The following is a 16,405-nucleotide window of genomic DNA, read 5'->3' as shown; positions in this document are numbered from 1 at the left end:
GGGGGGGGGGGGGGGGGGGGGGGGGGGGGGGGGGGGGGGGGGGGGGGGGGGGGGGGGGGGGGGGGGGGGGGGGGGGGGGGGGGGGGGGGGGGGGGGCATGCTGGCTGGTTAACTTGGTTAGAGCATAGTGCTGTAACACCAAGGTCAAGGGTTTGGATCCTTATACTGGCCAGCTGCCAAAAAAAAAAAAGTATAGGTGTGGTATAGGTCAGTGCCACAGCCTTGATTCACGATAAGGTACTAGCAGTTTTAAACACTGCGTTTTCATCATCAGTGCAAATGTCATCACAACAAAAGACAAATAATATCTTAGTATTCAAGAAAATAGTTTTGATCCCCAAGACCCCCTGAAAGGGCCTTAGGGGTCCCCAGGGGTCTATTCACCATACTTTGGGAACTGCTGCTCCAGAAAAAGAACTGCACCCTCTATGTATCTTAATTTCAAGCATGAAATTCTCTAACCGCCACCTCCTCTCTTTTCATCTCACTGCAAGTCTTCCCTTTTATACACCATAGTTCCCTCCTCTCTCCCTCTCCACTCTCATCCACCAAAATCCCAACCCTAGTTAAATCTAACTCTCTTACTAACCTATATTAGGAGCAGCTGAATTTGGCTAAAGAGAAAGCATCACCATACTGCTTTCAAAGTCTCACTTTTAAGTCATAATCACTCATAAAAAGTGACCTCTTTACTATCACATTTCCCTAGTCAGTTACCTCATTCTTCTAGAGTCTAAGACTTAGGATCTAGAAGAACATTTCACACATCTTCTCTCTTTAAAACTCTACCTCTTCCTCCCTCTTTACACTACTCATGACCTTGCTTCTATTTGACTATGAATATAGAAATAATCAAAAGAGAACATCCTCCCACAAACTCCGTCAACCTACTTGCAAATATAACTCATCCTCCACATTCTCTTCTTTTACAAAGAATTCACAGTTTTCCTACTTCTAAAGCCAACTCTTCCTCCATTTGTACACTGGATCTCACTCCCCCTGGCTACTCAAGGACAGTGTCCCTAGTTTTCCCTCTCCCTCCTGCATTACAAAATGGTCTCACTTTATTGAATCATTCCAAGAATATACAAACATGCTGCAATACCTTCCATCTTAAAAACAAAAAAATCCCCTGATCCCACCTCTCCCAGCAACCACAGCCTCATTTTTGCTCTCTTAGAGAAAAAATCCAAGAATTGTCTATGAGTGCTATTTCCACTTCCTCTCTTCCAATTCTCTCTTGAATCTACTCCTAGTGTCAAGAAAATCCTCTATCTCTGTACTGAAACTCCTCTTGCCAAGATCACCAGTGACAACCTTCGTTGCCAAAGGTCAATTCTCAGTTTTAGTTTATTCAAATAACTGCATTTGATCTAGTTGATCACTTCCTCCTTGAAACTCTTCACTTGGCCTCTGTTATTTAAGGAAGAAGTAGGGGAGGACAAAAAGTGTTTGAAACTCAGGGCCAAGTATCTTAGTGCTATGAAGCATAGATCAAGTTTTGTGGTTTCTCTTCGGGGTGGGGAGCCAAGATGTTGAATTCAGTTTTAGACCTCAAGTTTGAAAGACTAATAAAACATCTCAGTAGAAACAGAACCATAACGATAGCATTCAACTTCCTTACACACACTTGGTGAATGACAAACTTTGAAGAGCTTCATCTACTGCAGTAAAGCAATGTTCACCAAACAGTGGCCTACAGAAAAGGATTTAGGTTGTCCTTACAGGCCTGAGACTACCATTTGCTTCTAATGACTATGGTCAGTGACCAGAAGGGCGAACTGGTAATGCGAGATGGACAAAAAAATTCAGGATGATAATGATAGTGGTGGTGACAGTCTACATTCACTGCTCACTTACTCCAGGGAATGCATCCTGCTAAACACTATACATGTGCTTTAGTAAATAATCCTCATACTTTTTTATAAAGCGGGAACTTCTATCGTTTGTATTTTACATACGGGTCACTTAAGGAGTAGCTTGCTCAAAATCATAGAGTTATTAAGAGACAGAGCTAAGATTTGTGGTTAGGGCTGTGTGACTCCAAAGCTCAAGCTTTCTAAGCAAAATCTTTTCTTGCTTTTTTGCAAGAAGGAAAAATCAGGAAACTTCAATTGGATGGGTGCCAATTTTAAAAACTATATTGACTAGGTAGTTTTCTCAAAGTAAACAGCAAAAGTAACAATACATACGTACTTGGCACCTTCCTATAAATAATTTTTTATTTAATGGCAATTACATGATTGTCTTCCTATTTCACACAAACATTTTCTCCTTGGCAGGCTTGGGCACATGCATTGTTTCTAAAATGAAGCTGACAGATTGTAAAATTTATTTTCTACAGGAGCTGAAATCGTACTCCGAGTCTCCACTTGCTTATCCTCCTTCATTTCACCATACACCAGAAGGTGGTCCTGGGGGAAAGCTCAAGACAGGCCCGGGTCTGCCTCAGTCTAGAAGCAAAAGACGAATAAACCCATTGGTAAAGTTGTGTAAGCCCAAGCTCTACCCAAGCAAAAAGGGCTTTGCTTGCAAAGTACAAAGCAGGGAGGAAACATGGGGCCCATGGTCGCCTTGCCAAAAACGTTGTCTACCAGAGGAGCTCAGTTCCAGGTGGAGGAGAAGGTATTCTGATAAACAGCTTAGCCTCAAAATTATACCCAAGACTAACCGCCTTGCCCACCCCACCCGCAGCCCAGCCCGGCGGAAGGTCGTCAGGGAAGAGCCCATTGAAGTCGTCACCTTCAGGAGACATCCTCTGTCATAGTGCTCGCAGCCCCGCTGCCCTCGCTCTTGGCCGTGGGCGCCATCTTCCTGCGCCGTCGCCGCCATCTCCTCCACCTCCCCTCACACTCCACAGACCCTTCCCCCAGGACGAAAACCACGCCCAGAGAAGCTGCGCGCCGCTCTAGTACCCCCCCTCCCAGCTGCCGCTGCCCCCGAAGCCAATATGGCGGTTGATCACGTGACCCGGGGCAGCCAGGTTTCCGGTTCTCGGAGAAACGGGGCGGAAGCGACGGGAGACGCAATCTCCGTCGTCGATGTTAGTCGTTGTCTGCGCTGCTAACGGTAATAACTCTTTAGATTGGCTCTTCTTTTCTTCCCGTCGCTACCCGCCCAAACCTCGGGGCGTGGTTTGGGACGAGGAGGACCGCAGCGGCGCGGAGAGGCCGGGTGGCCCCTAAGGAAGGGACGCTTTCCGGCCGCATCGGCACCTGTGACAGGGCGGCCCCTCCCTCCCTCGGGTGGCCCGGAGTCTCGAAAAAGGGGCGGAGCTCGGCCGGCCTCTGGGCTCTGAGCGCCTCTGGTCGCACGCGCTGCTGGCCGACGCCGGGGCACTCGCTAGCACCTCGAAGTGCTTCTTGCTTACGTCTTTCTTCCCCTTTACCATATTTCATTCAAAATATGTATACACATTTACTATGTGCCAGTCACCAGCTAAACCGTGAGGACAAAAAGTGAGAAAAAGTAGGCACGCCCCTTTATACCCTCATGGAACTCACAGACATTGATGTGCGTTGGGGAGAAAGACATTAGTCAGAGGATCAAGTGCAATAAGTGTAAGATTACAACTTGCAGAAGTGCTCAGGGGGAGAAGTGTGTGTTCTATGAGAGCTAATATTAGAAGGCACTTGACTTAATCTGAGTGTCAGGGAAGATTTTCCTAGGGAAACGACACATGAGCTGAGAGCTGAAAGATGAGAAAGAGTTTAGTATGCTCGGAGGAGTTAGTGTGCAAAGGCTCTCTAGTCACGTCGCCACCTGTGACCGGGCAGCCCCTCCCTCTCTCCCTGTGGCAGAAGAAACGTGGTGCCTGTAAGAAGGTGGATAGGAAATGCACAGGCCCACAAAATTGAAATCAGACGCCTCGGTGCATAGCTAAATATATTTCGCCTTATTAAAGAACCAAACCCCTGGAAAATTTTACGGGTAAAACTGCAGGTGTTGGAAGAAAATATTTGCCTTTAGCTTTCTAACATGATTTCATGTTTCTTAAAACATACCGGGAAAGGTAAATATGTTCCCTTTAGCTTTGAAGTTACTAACTTTTACCATCTTAATTTTCTTTCAGTTGTTATGAGTTGCTAAAATCATGGTGAAATGTTGCTCAGCCATTGGATGTGCTTCCCGCTGTTTGCCAAATTCCAAGTTAAAAGGACTGACATTTCACGTGTAAGATTTCGTTGTAGTTAAACCAAATATTTCGACTGGTTATAGTTAAGCCTTTGATTTTGAACTTTAGTTCCCAAGTCCTTTTTATATAACTTTTTTGTTAAATTTGCAGTGACAGTCATACCTTTACACTTTTATAATTTAGATCAGAAGTTTTAGGATACCAGCCAAAGTATCAGAGATTGTTTAACTAAAAATATCATCAACTCACTTTTGCTAATATTACTTTGAGTTTTAACATACCTTCAAAGAAATTCAGGTTTGTTTACATGTAGTTTATAATTTGGATGAAGGATCTTTGCTCAAATATATTGTGCTTTCAATTTAAAAATAGATCAAGCCTAGGCTATAGGGGAAAAAAATATAAATTACAAGCTCAGGCCAAGAGTTCTTTAGCTGTAATGAGATGAATCAATATGAGCCTAATTTAGTATTTTAGCCATTCTCCTGACAGCTATAGAAGAAAAGGAGCAATAAGATTTAATAATTGTTCATTTGCTAAAGGTTTATTTTTCTGCTTTTGTGACAGGCAGTGTGTTATTTGCTCAAGAAAGATCTGCTACCTATTTTGCTAGATAAAGAAAACAAAAATGAGTGTGTGTACTGTTAAAAAAGGATTTGAACCAGATTGGAAAAATGGCAAAGCTATGGTTGTTATCCTTCAGATCTCTCAAAAATAGTTCTGATATCCAGAACTCCAAACTCTGTAGCTGTTCTCTACATTCATGCACTAAGCATATATAGACCTGCTGTGTATTAAATGCCGTACTAAGCAATTTTCTGATACTGACATAAGAGTGACAGTACCAGAGAGCCCTATTCATTGGGGATAAATTCTGGATATCATTTCAGATAGGAAAATTCCCAAGTAATATTCTTTATCACTTATAGATGAAAAACCTTCCATTATGGTTCTTACTATAAGGTGCTAAATATCCACTGAAACTTTTCATCCTTATGAGAAAAATTGAAATGAGGCGTGATTGGCAGAAAAATCTGAATACTAAAACAGAAAGTTTTAAAAGCATGAATCACAGTTTCCTAAATATTGCAGTTCCCAGTAATAATAACAAACTAGTTAAGGAATCAAGTTAGCCACAGTTGTGTAAAACAGCTTTAATTCAAGTAGGAGGGTACTTCATAAAGTTCATGGAAAGATTTGTATTATCTTTTAATTTTTTTCCACAAACTTTTTGAAGTACTCTCATATATGTCAGTAGTGTTTAATTTTAAAATATTTTTTGTATTTTTTCCTAGATTTCCCACAGATGAAAACATCAAAAGAAAATGGGTATTAGCAATGAAAAGACTTGATGTAAATGCTGCAGGCATTTGGGAGCCTAAAAAAGGAGATGTGTTGTGTTCAAGGCACTTTAAGAAGACAGATTTTGACAGAAGTGCTCCAAATATTAAATTGAAACCTGGAGTAATACCTTCTGTCTTTGATTCCCCATATCACTTACAGGTTTGTTTATGAGATACTGCTTACCATCATTACTCACTTTTTATGTATGGTACTATTGAAGAACCTTCACCACTCTTGCTAACATTTTTATTTGCCTGTTCATTTGAAGTCCATTCTTTGGGTTTTTAAATTTGTACATTGCAGCTTCAGCTTCTGTGTAGTAGGAGGATTTTACCAGTAGCCACTAATAAATATTTATACATTACTAAGGTATGGTGAAGTGGACTGACTGGGAATTGGCATAACTCAAGATTTCTATCTAAAAAATGGAGATTAACCTAAGAGTTGAACTAAAGTTCTGAGTTGGCAGTCCTCACACTGGAGCAGAAGTCAAGAGGAGAACCACTTACAGAACCAAAGTATAATTCTAAGAGCCACAGATATGCAAGCTTAAACCCTAGATAGGATCAAAAGAAAGAAAACCAAAAGAGACAGAGAACAGGAGAAAGGAAGGAAAGAAGAGATGAGAAAAAGAAAATAGAAGGTTTGAATAAGAAACTCTAGTTGAATTTTATGTTTTTTCTCACAGTGTGTGTGTTATGGGTTGGCTGCTTCACTCTCCGTATCTCTCTTGACTTCATATACCTGAAAGTGTATTTGCTTTCAGAAACTATAGACTTACTGATTGATTCCAAAGTGGAAAAGTCAGGGAGAGCTGAAAGGTATCTCCTTACTGACAGCTAGAAACAAGGGAAGTAGTCCCGAAGTGTACCTGCTTCCGTGCAGTCTTGGTCACTTTCTACAGTTGGTCATACTGCAGTGTCTAAATGATCAAGTAGAGACTGCTTCTCTTTCTTCCATATTAATAAATGTACAGTATCTTGTGCAATTTGCTCTGAAGATTTTTTTTTCATACCAACAAGCTGTAATCTAGCTATAATGTTAAGAGGACCTTAAGAAATGTGGACATAATAAATCAAATAAACCGTAAATTACTACCTTTCAAAAACTAATTTCCTTTTAATAAAGAAATTTTTCATTATAGGAAATTAGATGTTTGTTGTAAAATTTAATAATCATATAATCCAGAGATAATACTATGAACACTTCAGTGTGTTTCTTTCCAGTCATTTGTATGTGTGTTTTATATAAAATTATCTATACTTATATAGATAATCTTACAAAAATAGAACTACACTGTATATCCTTTTTTTATTTACTTTTTTGGGGATTTTTTGTTGTTGCTTATTTACATTTGTATGGTACTTAGTATGTGTCAGCACTGTTCTAAGCACTTCATATATATATAGTAACTCATGTAGTACTTGAAATAACCATATGAGGGAAGTACTATTATTATTCTCATTTTATCACTTGAGGAAACTGAGGCCAGAGAACTGGAATGCCTTTCCCCAGGGTCACACAGCTATCCAATGGCAGATGCTACATTTGAACCCAGGTATTTTGGCTCCAAAGTCTACTGTTAACCACTACTCTCCATGACATTAAATATTTTCCCACAACAATGGCTTTCAAACTGTAGTCAATGTAAGAATTATACAAGGAGTTTGTTTAAAATACAGAATCCTGTGCCTCATGCCCAGAGAACTTGATTCAGTGAGTTTGGGTTGAAATCCAGGCATCTGCACTTTTTAACATGCACCCCACATGATTGTGCTGCAGATCTGTGGATCATGTGTTTCAGAGAAACCTATATAGAACAGTTTTTTTAAAGTAAAGTTTATATTGAAGTATACCATATCCATGGAAAAGTGCACACATCTTAAGTGTCCAAATCAACAAATTTTCACAAAGTGAATATAGTCATGTAAGTCCCCTCAGACCAAGATATAAAACATTACCAGTATCCCAGAAGCCTCACATATACTCTTTCCCAGTCACTACCTCCCACCATCCTGACCTCTGTCACTATCAGTTATATAAATAGTCCTGGCTTCTTTAGCTCAACATTTTGTTTATGTGATACATCCATGTAGCATGTGATAGCAGTCCATTGTATAAATAAACTAATTTCTCCATTCTACTGTTGATGAATATTTGGGTTGTTTTTCACTTTGGGGATATTATAAATGGTGCAGCTATGAACATTTTTGTCCATGTCCTTTGGTGCACTTATGTACACATTTCTGTAGAATATATATACACTTCTAAGAGAAATGAGAATTGGCGGCTCCTCGGGATGTGTATGTTCAGCTTGAGTAGATATTGTCGTAGTTTTCCAAAGTGGTTTTGCAAATTTATAGTTCCACCATCAGCATATAAAAGTTCCTTTTGTTCCATACCCCTGTCAGTACTTTGTGGTGTTAGTTTTATAGAATACTTCAATGATCATATAGCATATAGTGTATGAACAATAGTTTACATAATCAATCCACATTATTGTGTATAGGTTATCATCTTTGGGTATTTTAAACAGCACTAAAATGAACATTATTGTAGCTGAATCTTTATAAATACCCTTATTTCCTGGAACTAAATTCCTGGAAATAAAATTGTTGGGTCAAAGATGATATATACTTTTAAAGCTTTGCTTTTGATACAGATCTCCCAGAAAGATTCACCAGAAAGTGTGCATCAATCTACTTGCTGTGCATAAGAGTGTCTATCCACACTAATCCTTGATATAAGTTGTGTTTTTAACCTTTGCTAAAATTGGTAGGAAAAAATGGCATCTTACTGTTTTAATTTATCTTTGAATACTAGTAAGTTTCTACATTTTTTCATTTGTTTATTGGACACTTGTATTTTTTCTTTTGGGAGTTACTTATTTAGATCCTCTTCGGTTTTCATCTTTTTCTTTGCTATTTTGTGAAAACACTGTATATTGAGGATATGAATCATTTAACTGCCATCCGTGTTGCACTTAATTTTTATTGTTTTCCTTTAGTTCCAATTATGGCACTGGTTTATTTTGTTTTATTTTTTAAAACTCAGACTTTGTTTTATACAGCTGATTCTATATTTTGTCTTGTGTTGATGACTCTAGTCTTCCCCACTTTAAGATTACATAATATTCCCTATATTTTTTGTAGTTCCTCCTGGTTTTCATTTTTACATAAATTTTCAGTACATAGAATTTTTTCTGGCCTAATATATATAATTTTATTATATGTTTATTATATATAAAGGATATAACTGCTTTTCTTAATTAGTTGATTTTTTTACAACATGATTTATAGCCTTTCTTCACTTATTTAGAATGTCACTTTTATCTTAAAGGCGTTTATCTACTTGATTTATTTCTGTGTTTTTCTGTCTAGTCCTAACAAAGTAGCACAGTTTTTTAATTTATATTTTGGTTATGAGTATAACTATTGTTACTATGTACTATATTTTTAATAGCTGGCAGAGCATATCCTCCCTCATTATCAATCTTTTTTTTAGGAAAATTTATGTTTCTAGATGAACTTTAGAGTTGTTTTCAGGAATTTCCTTTAAAGTCATTTACTGACTTTTAAAAGCATTTTCCCTGAAAAGAAATGTGGTATTAATTTTACTACACAAAGTTAAGAAGGAATAAAAATTTAAGAAAGGACAGAAGTATCTCAATGACTGTCATTAACTATTCTTAACAGGGGAAAAGAGAAAAGTTTCATTGTAGAAAAAACTTCATCCTCAAAACCCTTCCAGTCACAAACCACAGTTACCAGCTTGTTGGTGCTTCCTCATGTGTTGAAGAATTCCAATCCCAGTTCATTTTTGTAAGTAAAATTACTTACTGAATTATTAATACTTTTAAGATGAATATGTCCTCTCCATTAGGATCAGACTTTTCAGAATCTTAGCAAAAAATTAGGATTTTAGGTGTTCGAGATTTTTTTTTAATATATAATACCCACAAATAATATTGCTTCCTGGGGTCATTGTAATGTATATGTTTGCAATAGGTGTATACAGGTAGTTAATCCTCTGGTTACGTATTTAATTTGAAGAATGTTTTCGCAAGGATATTTCTACCAAGAAAATAATTAATCCTTCCCTTTAAGTGCTATATTTTCTATATGAAAATATCTAATGAAAAATAGCTATGTCTCAGTTTTCTTGAAAATACTCATGCACATACAGACTGTTTAAGCTTGCATTTATGTATTCATCTAATTGCGTGTTTATGTTAGAGCCAGGCCTGGAATTTAGACCTGTTTTACTGTCTTGATTACCATAGCTTTATAATATTTCTTAAAACTAGGCAGTATTAGTCCTCCAACTTGTTCTTTTTCAAAATTGTTCTGGGTATTCCAGGTTGTTTGCATTTTTATATGAATTTTAGAATCACTCTAAATTTCTACCAGAAAACCTGCTGGAGCTTTTATTGGTATTGTGTTGAATCTACAGATGTTTGCAAAAGATTGACATCTTAATAATAGTAAGTCTTTGAACATATAAACTCAGTATATCTCCGTTTATGTAGGTCTTTAGCCTTTATCAGCATTGTTTTATGGTTTTTAGAATACATGTCTTTCACTTTGTCAGATTTATCCCTTAGTATTTTATGTTTGGATGCTACTATAAGTCGTATTGTTTCATTTGCTGCTAGTATATGGAAATATAATTGATTTTTATATATTGATTTTGTATCTGGCAAACTTGCTAAACTCACCTATTAATTATAGCAGCTTTTTTGTAGACGCTATCAGATTTTCTACTCAGATAATCATGTTCTCTGTTATTAAAGACAGTTTTAATTCTTCCTTCCCAATATGGTTGTCTTGGATTTCTTCTCTTGCTCTGTTGTACTGACTTTGATCTCTAGGGCTATGCTAAATAAAAGTACTAACTGCTGGTTTCCATGCCTTGTTCCTGATTTTAGGAAGAAGGCATTCAGTCTTTCACTATTAAATGTTACATTAACTGTAGGTTTTCCATAAATGCCTTTTCTTAGGTTGAGGAAGTGCCCTTCTGTTCCTAGTTTGCTAAAAGTTTTTATCAGAAATCTGTTAGTTTTGTCAAAAACTTTTTCTGTCTATTGAGAGAGCATATGATTTTTCTTTTTTAGTTTGTTATAATAGGATGAGTTATATCAACTGATTTTTGAATGTTAAACCAACCTGTATTCCTGGAATAAACTCCACTTCTTCAGGCTGCATTATCCCTTTTATATATTGTTGGATTAGATTCGTTAAACTTTGTTTCATCTTTTCTTATATATTCAAATGAGATATACGGCTTCTAGGTTTTTTTTTCCTTGAAAGGTCTTTGTCTGGTTTCAATATCAGAATAATACTGACCTCAAAGAATGAATTGGAAAATATTGCCAACTTTTTCAATTTTCTGAAAGTTTGTGTAGAATTGGTATCATTTCTTCTATAATTATTGGGGAATTTTCTAGATATCTGTTATTAATTTATAATTTAATTCTGTTGTGGTCAGAGAATATACCTTGCATAGTTTGAGTTCTTTTAAATTTATTGAGATTTATTTTATAACCCAAATTATGGCCTGTCTTGGTAAATGTTCTGTGTGCATTTGCAAAGACTGTGCTTCTGCTGGTGTTACCTGGAAATTCTATACATGTCAATTAGGTCAAGTTGTTTGATATTGTTGCTCAAGTCTTTTTTACCCTTACTGAATTTCTGTCTCCTTGTTTTATCTGTTTTTTATAGAGGGGTGTTTAAATCTTCTAGTGTAATTGTGGATTTGTCTAATTATCTTTGCAGTTGTCAGTAATTTTATTATTTTTTACAGTACTGTTATTAGGTACATAAATATTTAGGATTATCTTGAAAATTAACCCCTTTATTATTAAGATATGACCTTCAGGTAATGACTCTGGTAATATCCTTTGCTCTGAAACTGACTTTGTCTAATAGTACTTTTCCCACTATAGATCTCTTTTTAGTAGTGTTATCATCATACATCTTTTTCCATTCTTTTATGTTCAACCTTTTTGTGTCTTTTTATCTTTGAAGCACATTTTTTATATGTGCATGCAGCATAAACTTTTGGATCTTGCTTTTTTTTAAAAATCTAATCTGTTCATCTCTGCCTTTTAATTGGGTTGTTTAGACCATTTACTCTTAATGTGATGATTGATATAGTTAGATTAAATCTGTTATCTTCCTATTTGTTTCATTTTTTTGTGTTTCCATTTTCTTCTTTTGGATTAATTGAATAATTTTTTATGATTACATTTTTTCTCCTTTTTTAACTCATTAGCCTATAACTGTTTTATTTTAGTAGCTGTTTGTAAATTTATAGCATAAATCTTTAACTTATTCAAGTGATATTATTTCACTTCTCATACAGTATAAGAATGTTATAATGGTATACTTTCATTTCTCCTCTCCCAACCTTTGTGCTATTGCTGTCATACATTTCACTTTTACATAAGCTATAAACCCCCACACTACATTGATTTTTTTGTTTGAACAGTAATTGCCACTTAAAGAGATTTAAATAATTTTAAAAAATTGTATATGTTACCCATGTATGTTACCCATTCCCAGGGCTTTTTGTTTCCTTGCGTAAGTCCATGTTTTTATATGGTATCATTTTGTCGGATAGACTTAATTTAACATTTTATATAGTGCAGCTATGCTGGTGATGAATTCTTTCAGCATTTCAGTGTTTGAAAAAGTTGTTTATTAGTCTTCAGTTGGGAAAGATATTTTTCACTAGGTATCACATTCTAGGTTGATAGTTTTGGCATTTTTTTGTACTTTAAAAATGTTGCTCCACTGTATTCTCACATTCATTGTTTCTAATGAAAAATCTACTGTCAAAATTATATTTTTCATCAAACTTGGAAATATTTTGGTCATGATTTCTTTAAATACTACTTACTATTCCAACTTCTCTTTTTTTTCCTTTAGGTACTTTAATTACATATATATTAGGCTGTGTGAAGTTGTGCCACACCTTGCTGATGCTTAGTTCTTTTTGTTTGATTTTGTTTTTACTATTTCTTTTTCTTTCTATAGTCTGTGTTGGATATTCTCTATTGCTGTATCTTCACATTCACTAATCTTTTCTTCTGAAATGTCTAACCTGCCATTCTCTCAAATATATTTTTTGCCTCACACATTGTAGTTTTTGTTGTTGTTGTTGTTGTTGTTGTTTTTGTGACTGGTAAGGGGATTGCAACCCTTGGCGTGGTGTCGCCCACACCGCGCTCAGCCAGTGAGTGCACCGGCCATCCCTATATAGGATCCGAACCCGCAGCGGGAGCTCCGCACTCTCCCGAGTGAGCCACAGGGTCAGCCCCACATTGTAGTTTTTATCCCTGAATGTTCTATTTGAGTTTTTTTGTTTTTGTTTTTGTATTTTTTATGTCTCTGTTTAACCTTTTGAATACATAGAATGCAGTTTTAATAGCTTTCTTAATTTCCTTGTCTGCTAATTCTAATGTTTGTGTTAGTTCTAGGTTGGTTTCCATTGATCAATTTATCTCTTATTATGGGTAATATTTTTCTGTTTATTTGCATGCCACACATGGTGGATTTTAATTTGCTGGATGCTAGATATTTTGTATCCTGTTTTCTTAAGCATTGTTCTGGGGTGGTTTTTTAGAAACAGTTTGATCCTTTCAGATTTTGCTTTGTTTGGCAGGACTAGAACAGTGCTCATTCTAGGGCTATTTATTATCCACCACTGTGGCAAGACCCTTCATACACTCTACTCAATAACCCTTGAATCTTGATGTTCTCAAGTCTAGCTGGTGGTGAGAGTAGTGCCTATACCCTGTGAGTACGGGGCACTCCTAATCATTTCTGGATATTCTTCCTCAGCCTTGAGTAGCTTCCTCATGTGCATGCACTGATCTTATGCTGTGAAATACTTGAGAGGGAGCTTCTGAAGATCTCCACACTTTCCTTTCTGTGCAGCTCTCTCTTATCTCTAGTACTTTGTCCTGTGAACTGTGCCACCATGGTCTCCCTGGACATTTTGAACTATCTCCTCAGCTCAGCCTGCCAAGCTCTGGCTGGGTTTCCCCTCCTTGCACTGAGGTCTAAAAACTCAAGGCAGTAAGCTGGGGCAATCTCTCCATGATAGCTGCCTTCCTCATCTGATATCCATTATCTTCAAAACTATTTTTTATGTCTTTTGGCCATGTGTTGGTTTTTATAAGTAGGAGTCAGTCCAGTTCCTGTTTCTTTATCTTGGCTGGAAAGCAAAATCCTCTTTACTAATTTTCATATTAATTAACAGCTTTTCAAAGTTATTTCATAGTACCTATATAAGATACATCAGTGTTATTTTCCCTGTTTCTAAAGAAAAAAGAAAAAGTATACCCAGAAAACTTAAATATAACCATAATAAATACTGAAAAGAGTTAAATTATGTCTTTAAAATTCCAAGACCAGGGTTCTCTCTCAATCCCTAACACCCAGCCTGAGGACCTGCTCCAGTGCTCTTTTCCTGTCATCCCTTATAAATTGAAATATTCATCAAAGTAACTCAATTAAAAATTTAACAATTTATGGGCCGGCCCGGTGGCGCACTGCTACAGTGCGCCGCTTGGGAGCCAGGCGGCGCTCCCGCCGAGGGTTCAGATCCCACATACAGACCGGTTCCCGCTCACTGGCTGAGTGAGGTGCGGGAACAACACCAAGGGTTGCGATCCCGTGCCAGTCCCGGTCCGGTACGGGCGCAACACTGAGGGTTGCGATCCGTTGCCGGACACGAAAAAAGACAAAAAAAAAAAATTTAACAATTTAAATTCATCTAATAGGTGAAAATTAAACTCACCAGTGCCACACTTAGGGAATGAAAGCTGTATAGTCATTGTGTATCATGACGTTCACAGCAGATGCCTACCCCCAGATGAGAAGTGCTTCCCATCCATAATACTCTGAACTCCTCATGTATGCTTAGCCTTAGGATAAGAGAGAGGCCCTAGGCACCCTAAATATTGCTTCTACCCCCATTCTCTTCCTACATTCTTTAAACCTCTAAATATCACCAACTGAAAGATCTTCTCTAAGCATCATACATGAAGAAATAGCAGAGGCTTAGTTATATGCTTTTATCTAACTACTTGTCTGTCTGATTTAATAACTTTGTATTTATGTTTTTAGGAACATAGCTACAGTGTAATGGACAGTCCAAAGAAACTTAAGCATAAATTAGATAATGTGATCAACGAGCTAGAGAATACCAAGGAAAGTCTACGGAATGTCTTAGACCGAGAAAAACGTTTCCAAAAATCACTGAAGAAGACAATCAGGGAATTAAAGGATGAATGTCTGATCAGCCAAGAAACAGCAAATAGACTGGATGCTTTCTGTTGGGAGTGTTGTCAGGACAGCATAGGACGAGACTAAATTTCTTGAAATAATTTCATGTTATGTTCTACCTAAAACTGAGATTGGTACAGCTTTTTAGAAAATAATTCTCAATTGCCATTGCTAAATAATATCCATCATTTAAAGTGCTTCTTTGGATCCTCTGGAGCAGTATGCATTATAGTTGTTATCCAAAGACTTTTTGGAAGATGCACAGAAATTTGTGGTAGTCTGTTTTTGTGTGACTTGTGATAATTATGTTTTCATAGACCTAAACTAGTGCCAGAACACTATTGTAAGATGTTAAAATATCAAGAAAATTCTGCAGGACTAAGGAAATGATATCAAATTAACCATATTAGCTATAGTAGTAGGAACTAGACACTTCATCAGCATCTGGTTTTTGGCTTCAAAGGAGCACCTTTACTTATATATGCTTTATGGTAAGTACATAGAATTTTATTTTAAATGTATTCTACTATAAAGCAGAATTCATTTGTAATACATATCCATCTTGGATTCAATCCAAGGTGCTTTAATTGTCAGTAATATCAAAGAACCTTTTTATAAGATCTCCCATAGTACTGGCCCTCAGAATAACACATGGTGAAGATCTTTTGGCTTTTAAAATAGTTCAGAGCCAATTTAAGAAGACCTTTCATGAAGTCTTGGCTTTTTAGTACAATATCATCATTCCTCCTCACTAAGAACACTTTGATGTATATCTGAATAGCTTTTAAAACAACAAAAAAGAGTCATAAATCTGATTTTTAAATGGTTATTTGCTCTTACAGGTCTGAACATTTTGCTTCATGACCATTGTACAGGTATATCTTCAAAATCAGAACGCCAGTACCACATGGATACTTTTAATGCTCCTTTGTATTTTATAGAAAATCACATTATTGACATTTTAAAAAATACAAAATATAGAAGAAACTATTAAAAATTAATAATTTGGTTCTTCCAGTTGAAATAGAAATTGGTGAAAGGATTAGAATATTTTCCTTTAATTAGGAGAGTAGATTATTACCCAAGGGCTTTTATTTAGAAAAATAGGTTTACTTACCAGCAGCTTTAAAATAGCTTCTTGCCTAATATACAAATAAATAACTCTTAGCTATTTTCAGATTGATCTAAGTGTCAGAAATTTAGCTTTTCCCATAATTTCTTACTAAAAACAACTGAAATTAAGAGTCATAAATACTGTGGATTAGAATAAAAACTATTAGCCAAAGCCACACTCTACTTTGAAGCACACATACATATATGAACCTCATTCAGAAAGCCCTGCTATAGTACTTAGAATTTGAGTATCAGTTGTTTCATTGTGTTAACAAGAAATGAATTGCATTTTGTGCTAATTTGTTCATTGTAATATTACTTGTGTTACATGAATATCAGTGAGGATATCGTCACTTGAACTTTTTTGTATTTAAGAATTTTCTGTTTTAATGCATGTTATACTTTTATGTAGAATTCCAAACCTTCCCTCTAACTGGGATTTTACCACATTTGAGAGGTCAGCATTATGCTAAGAGGAAATCACTGAGGTCATATCTTTTTACTACCTTAAAAAAAAAAA

The 16,405-nt window shown here is 36.4% G+C and overlaps 2 protein-coding genes across 4 annotated transcripts in view; one reads left to right on the top strand and one right to left on the bottom strand.

Moving 5' to 3' along the window:
* Positions 1-2,979, bottom strand: part of RCHY1 (ring finger and CHY zinc finger domain containing 1, E3 ubiquitin protein ligase) — a 30,553-nt gene extending 27,574 nt beyond the window's left edge. Inside the window, exon 1 of one of the 3 annotated variants that reach the window (XM_008567308.1) lies at positions 2,743-2,979. In XM_008567308.1, the coding sequence (XP_008565530.1) occupies positions 2,743-2,832 (90 nt within the window). In that variant the 5' untranslated portion in view covers positions 2,833-2,979. Of the gene's footprint in view, positions 1-2,196; positions 2,418-2,742 lie in introns of those variants that run through there. The other 2 variants (XM_008567310.1, XM_008567309.1) reach the window with 2 other exon arrangements.
* Positions 2,980-4,093: 1,114 nt separating this feature from the next.
* THAP6 (THAP domain containing 6) lies at positions 4,094-15,555 on the top strand. Its single transcript, XM_008567307.1, has 4 exons — positions 4,094-4,173; positions 5,431-5,638; positions 9,175-9,300; positions 14,614-15,555. Exons 1-4 carry the CDS (start codon positions 4,094-4,096, stop codon positions 14,857-14,859), a joined length of 660 nt encoding a protein of 219 aa, XP_008565529.1. The 3' UTR covers positions 14,860-15,555.
* Positions 15,556-16,405: the final 850 nt, after the last annotated feature.

This window comes from Galeopterus variegatus, unplaced genomic scaffold (genome assembly GCF_000696425.1).
Source record: "Galeopterus variegatus unplaced genomic scaffold, G_variegatus-3.0.2 Scaffold309, whole genome shotgun sequence".
NCBI classification, from domain to species: Eukaryota; Metazoa; Chordata; class Mammalia; order Dermoptera; family Cynocephalidae; genus Galeopterus; species Galeopterus variegatus.
This window is presented reverse-complemented; position numbering and strand designations above follow the sequence as displayed.

What these genes read in the sequence shown, in the direction of transcription:
- THAP6 (XM_008567307.1), top strand. Translation starts at nt 4,094, where the DNA reads ATGGTGAAATGTTGCTCAGCCATTGGATGTGCTTCCCGCTGTTTGCCA. An exon ending in AAAGGACTGACATTTCACGT is followed by an intron (nt 4,174 to 5,430) that starts GTAAGATTTCGT and finishes ATTTTTTCCTAG; the next exon opens with ATTTCCCACAGATGAAAACA. An exon ending in TCCAATCCCAGTTCATTTTT is followed by an intron (nt 9,301 to 14,613) that starts GTAAGTAAAATT and finishes TTATGTTTTTAG; the next exon opens with GAACATAGCTACAGTGTAAT.